General features: G+C 44.1%; 1 protein-coding gene across 1 annotated transcript in view; it reads left to right on the forward strand.

Annotated features, from left to right (window-relative positions):
- Positions 1–1,550: 1,550 nt before the first annotated feature.
- Positions 1,551–6,499, forward strand: part of LOC133121578 (zinc transporter 6-like) — a 26,171-nt gene continuing 21,222 nt past the window's right edge. Inside the window, exons 1-4 of the mRNA XM_061230854.1 lie at positions 1,551–1,794; positions 2,400–2,446; positions 3,938–4,024; positions 4,877–4,961. Coding sequence (XP_061086838.1) covers positions 1,611–1,794; positions 2,400–2,446; positions 3,938–4,024; positions 4,877–4,961 — 403 coding nt within the window. The 5' untranslated portion in view covers positions 1,551–1,610. The remainder of the gene's footprint in view (positions 1,795–2,399; positions 2,447–3,937; positions 4,025–4,876; positions 4,962–6,499) is intronic.

Below are 6,499 nucleotides of genomic sequence, written 5' to 3' on the forward strand. Positions count from 1 at the left end.
TTACAATCTCTGATCAGATCAGACGCCTCTCCTGACTGTGGGGATCTCTGATCACATCACCAGACCCCACTCAGTCTCTGTCTCAGAGTCTCTGTCTCAAAGCAGTTTAAGAGTGAGAGCAGCACTGAGACCTGGACCGGCACTGAGACCCATAAATGTGCAGCGTGTGGCTGTTTATCTTACATAAAACAAGGTCAAACTACATATCAAACTGATAGGGCACAATGTGAATAATTTACAAGTGATATTGATTTGTTCAATGGAGATAAATTATCATCAACCTGAGTCCCATAAAATAAGTGGCAGGAGCTCCAGTAAAAGCTCTGGGGTGAAATAAGATCTAAAATGCTAAAGGATATGATTATAGATCAAGCAGTACTGCCCTCACAAACAAAACAAAGAACCAGAAATTTATCATCAGTTACCACTACTTTAATACGGACTTGTTGTTTCTTGTTGCCCAGATGGGTCCTGTTAGATTAATTGGTTAAACAATGAATAGTTCTGATGTTGACTCTTGGTTTTAGCCTTGGATTTTGCCTATGAAGACTGCATTTGTGTCTGAAAAGATAAACCAACATGAAGACCAGAGAGCTGTCTTTGGGAGAAAAGCAGCCATTTTGAAGAGGGGAAATGGATCAGAGCCATTGCACTAGCACTGGGGATAGCTTGTACAACAACTTGGAAACGTCCTGAAAAAGAAATAAACTGCTGGCGTACTGAGCAACAGACATTGAACAGGTCGACTGGTGTCGACAGCAGTTTATGACAGAAACATTGTGAGAGCTGTGAAGAAAAACCCCAAAACAGTCAGTGACATCACAAATAACGGGAAAACCGCCTGGAAACAAACAACAACTGAAAGAGGCTGCAGTAAAAGCCTGGAAAAACATCACAACAGAAGAATGGAACAGTTTGGTGATGTCAATTGGTCTCAGGCTGGATGCAGTTATTGCAAGCAAGGAATATGCTACCAAATATTAAGTGTTATTTACTTTGATTTACTTAAATACTCTCTGTTCGAATACTTTTACCCCAAATTTATTCGGTGTATTGCAGAAACAAAGGAATTGGCCTTGCTGTTCCAATATTTTGGAGGGGACTGGATATGTTTAGAGTATTAATATTGCTATACTATCAGGTAGAAAGGTGTGATTGGAATAAAATCCCTTCTACTTGCACAGGTCTCAGGATATAATGGCTAAAAGACATTGTGATTAAACCTTTACATTCTGCATTGGATTTATGTAGCCAAGAAAAATGCACTACTGTACGCATATATCCTACCAGATTTTTCATCTTTTCGTTTTCGTTTTCATTTCAAAGCATGATTATTCTGAACCAATTAATGCATATTAAAGGATATCATATGTGTATCTCAGCATTACATCTTTATAAGACTAAAACCGTCGGATTGCTCTACATCGCAAAGTGTCCATATTGTATATTTTGTGAAATACTGACGACACAGACAAGGCCGTGGGGCAGAGGTCTACACTATGCAGAAGTTTGTCTGTGCTTAATTTACAGCTTCGCGTTTCCCCATCACTGCGGTTTGTCCCTTGCCGGTCGCCGTTGCCGGTAAACTGTTTTGGCTTGAGTGGTCCAAAATGGCGATGGACTACACGTCCACGTCCACAGCTGGGCTTTCTTACCAAAATGTTGGGGATTACTACCCCAGAAAACTCGGCCCCAAGCCGGACGTGGTTCCGTGTGGAGTGACCGAGAGGAAAGTGAGTCCCTTGGACAAACCTGACATGGTGGCGGTGGATGTTATCAGCCTCAATGAACCAGGTAGGCGTGAAAATATTAGCCGCTAACGCTAGCTAGGCTGTACGGCAAAGTATGACTGGAAACGGTTATTTCCGCGGAGCTGTAAGCGTGTAAACGGTGTGTAATTGTTTCGTTCGCTGGTTAAGTTACATAGCAAACGTGAATATCTTTCAGGCAGTGTCTATCCTTCACTGACTTGCCATTCAAGGCGAAATACCTGCCGACTGATTGACTGATTGACAGGGCTAGGTAACGTTAGCGCCACAAAGTCAAACATACAGGAACAACGTATTAGCTAGCTAGGTTTGTTATATGTAAAAAAAGTTACGTAACGTAATCAAAAATACAAAACACTTCCACTTCACTTTCTGCGCATAAAATTCGTCGGGCAAACTATACCAGTGTAACCATATGGATCCCATACCAGTGCTGTGCTCTAGCCTAAGTTACCTATCCTACTAATGCTACACTAGCTAACACACCTGTATCAGTGTAACGCATTCACAATCTAAATGTGTTATTCTGTATATTTGATAGTCTTGTATCATGTATTCGGACAAAGCCTCTACGTGATTAGGCCTGTGTCATGATGACCATTTCAAGCTCTTCCCTGGTTTGTCTTTCAGATATTCCAGTTCATCGGAAAAAGCAAGAAACTGACACCTACGTTTTGGTGAGTTGCGATTTCTCACAAATTATTATAGTTTATGCCGTAATTTGAAAAATAATAAAATCGTTACATTCAAACGGAATGAGCGTTTGGCGGTATCAACGAACAGTGGCATATTCTGTGTTGCATCCTTTCAAACGTTTGCCAAATGAAAACGTCGCTCGCATAAACTGTTCGTCGCAATAAGTTAATTTGGAGTAACGTAGACTCGAACCGAATGTTAAATTCACCAGCCGTATCAACTGGCACGCATGTCCTGCTATTGCCCGCTAGGTGTCAGTATTGTGTAAGGTTCAGATTTTGAGCTCTTTTGGATCCTGGGTGTGAACACCCAGATCCAGCCCCAGTCCTGGCATTTGGCTTTGGTGAATGTTGCTTTGGTGGACATTCGTAACTGTCCATAACACTCAGTCTGTTGGTCTGAAGCAACGGTATATAGTCACCTTGTTTAAGTTAAACTGATTATTGTATCTAATTTTGGTGCATGCTTAATCTGAGATGCCAATGGAATATAATTCTGAATTGCATTCATATTTAGCTTGGTTAGATTACTAACTACCACAGGCAAATGGATAATTCAGCCATGGATCATGGTTAAATGTTACCAAAGGCACTGGGAACTCCTAAACATCAGTTTGAGGCTTTAACATATAGATATAGTGAAAATCATACTTGCCTTCATTATGGACTAAAAGGGTTCCTTTACACCACACCGAGTATATCTCTGCCTGTTAAACATGAGCTCAGTGTTGACGTACCTTCCAGTCCTGCAAGTTCTACATTTTCGTCAGGGCTGATTTTTCCTTTTCTGTTTAATCAGAGTAAAAATGATGAATGAAAGGTAGTGTGTGTGTGTGTGTGTGTGTGTGTGTGTGTGCAGGTGCAGGTGCAGAAGCAGAAAGGTAGTGTGTAGCCTGAGTGTGTGTGAGAAATAAAGGTGAATGCAGAAAGGGAGTGTATAGCCTGAGTGTGTGTGTGTGTGTGTGTGTGTGTGTGTGCAGAAAGGTAGTGTGTAGCCTGAGTTTGTGTGTTTGTGTGTGAGAAATAAAGGTGAATGCAGAAAGGGAGTGTGTTGCCTGTGTGTGTGTGTGTGTGTGTGTGTGTGTGTGTGTGTGTGTGTGTGTGTGTGTGCGTGTGTGTGCAGAAAGGTAGTGTGTAGCCTGAGTGTGTGTGCGTGCGCGTGCATGTGTGTGTGTGTGTGTGTGCAGAAAGGGAGTGTGTAGCCTGAGTGTGTGCGTGTGTGTGTGTGTGCGTGTGCGTGCGTGTGCAGAAAGGGAGTGTGTAGCCTGAGTGTGTGTATGTGTGTGTGTGTGTGTGTGTGTGTGTGTGTGTGTGTGTGTGTGTGTGTGCGTGCGCGTGCATGTGTGTGTGCGTGTGCAGAAAGGGAGTGTGTAGCCTGAGTGTGTGTATGTGTGTGTGTGCGTGTGCGTGTGCGTGTGCGTGTGCGCGCAAAGGGAGTGTGTAGCCTGAGTGTGTGTTGTGTTTTTGCCGCAGAGCTCCTTCCACCCGTTCCGGCGCACACACAGGTCTTTCCTGGGGAAGTTTAAAGCAGAGGTGCGGCTGGTCACTGGAGACAGACGGGTGAGTGAGACTTCACAACGCTGCGCTAACCTGCTGCGCTAACCTGCTGCACTAACCTGCTGTTATACTGCTGCGCTAACCTGCTGTTATACTGCTGCGCTAACCTGCTGTTACACTGCTGCGCTAACCTGCTGTTATACTGCTGCGCTAACCTGCTGTTACACTGCTGCGCTAACCTGCTGTTATACTGCTGCGCTAACCTGCCGTTACACTGCTGCGCTAACCTGCCGTTACACTGCTGCGCTAACCTGCCGTTACACTGCTGCGCTAACCTGCCGTTACACTGCTGCGCTAACCTGCCGTTACACTGCTGCGCTAACCTGCTGTTACACTGCTGCGCTAACCTGCCGTTACACTGCTGCGCTAACCTGCTGTTATACTGCTGCACTAACCTGCTGTAATACTGCTGCACTAACCTACTGTTACACTGCTGCGCTAACCTGCCGTTACACTGCTGCGCTAACCTGCCGTTACACTGCTGCGCTAACCTACTGTTACACTGCTGCGCTAACCTGCTGTTATACTGCTGCACTAACCTGCTGTAATACTGCTGCACTAACCTACTGTTACACTGCTGCGCTAACCTGCTGTAGTGTTAATGTGTTTTTATAGTCTTGTGGGGACCATCTCTGTAACTGTAGTGGTATGAATGCGTTTTTATTGTCTTGTGCAGACCAGATGTGTAACTGTAGTGTTATTATGTTTTTACAGTCTTGTGGGGACCAGATGTGTAACTGTAGTGTTATTATGTTTTTATAGTCTTGTGGGAACCAGATGTGTAACTGTAGTGTTATTGTGTTTTTATAGTCTTGTGGGGACCAGATGTAACTGTAGTTTTAATGTGTGTTTCAGTCCTGGAGGATCCTGCTGTTTGGCCTCCTGAACGTGATCTGTACCGGCTGCCTGCTGATGTGGTGCAGCTCCACCAACAGCATGGGTGGGTAACTACACCCCAATTACACCCTTACCCCTCTCTTTATGACCTCTACACCATCCTTACATCACTCTGTACTGTTCTATACCACCCGTGCACTACCATATACCACCCAGCAGTATGAGTGAGTAACTACACCCTTTATTCAATTCAAAAAGCAATCCTAGAAGTGATTTTTATGTGCATTTCAAAGGAGAGCTCAGGATCAAAAGTGAAACCAAGGTTTTTGACTGCACTTGAAGCCGCAGCGACACCAGGTGTAACGTAATGTCAGTCATTTCGTTTCTGGTGGACTTTGGGCTGCCATGTTCTATAGTTTCACAAAGGTGTCAGGTTTGGCTGATTTTTTGTTTGTTTGTATTAGCTATTGTATTGTTGTACTCAGGGTATTCTAGCTGCCAACTGGTATGCTAGTTTGGAAGTTGATGTATTCTCCGAGGGTTCTGATTATATCTGTATGGTCACACTAGGACTCGGCACTGTACTGTCCTCTCAGTTCCTCTCCGCACTTGTACTTGTGTTTGATCTGCACTTCGTTGTCCGTCGCCCTGGATAAGAGCGTCTGCTAAATGACTGTAATGTAATGTAATGTGTACAGCTGGGTACTATCTGCATGTCGATCATAGTGTTATCATATAATATGCAGTGGAAGTTAATACCATGATTACGGATGATGTTGCCAATAAGTAACATATATAAGGAGAAGAGCAGAGGTCGGAGCACGGATCCTTGTGCTATTCCATATCTTACCCAAGAGTGATATGTGGACTCATTGGTCGTATGAACCAATTGATGTTGTTCTGACAGATAGGAACTGAATCAGTAGAGGGCCTGTCTGCTTAGGCCAACAATATTTTCAAGTCGGCCTATGAGAATAAGATGATTGAAGCACAAGTAAGGAGCTGTTGTCAGGAGAGGAGTAGATATTAAGCACTTTGAGAAGAGCAGTTTCTGTCCTGTGATGGGGTCTAAACCCAGACTTCCAGAGTGGATTGTAGAAAGGAGCACTCTTGCTTTGTTCCCGCCTTTTCTAAAATCTTTGTCAGGAGCGGGAGGTTTGAGGCCTGTAGTTAGATATGGATCCAGTTTGGGGTTCTTGAGGATAGGCACTGCCATCATTTGTGTAGGGGAAAGGCCAGCTGACGTATCCGGGGCCAAAAACGACTTGATAAAATCCTTGCTAGCTTTAATTCTATATAAGGTGCGGATGCGTCTTTCTAAGGTGCAATCTTCTCTGTCTTCCTAGCATTAAGCTCACCCTCGGTACAGATAAATTAGCGGTACAGGCGCAGAAAGAGTGACTGAACATATTGCACACAGAGAGAGGGAGGAGCCAGGATGTGTGAACCCGGAGAGTAACGTGTAGCTCGTTACGGGTTGAGCAAAAGCGTCCAGACGTTGGTGTTCAGAGTTTAATCCACAGAGAGCAGAATCCACCAAAAGCGCGTAGAATTAGGTTCAGAGTAGTGGTAGATAAAGGTGAAAGTATAATGAGCATGTAGAAATATACCAAGCAGGAAGAACTTAAGGTAGAGCAGCAA

This window comes from Conger conger, chromosome 2, assembly GCF_963514075.1.
Source record: "Conger conger chromosome 2, fConCon1.1, whole genome shotgun sequence".
NCBI lineage: Eukaryota > Metazoa > Chordata > Actinopteri > Anguilliformes > Congridae > Conger > Conger conger.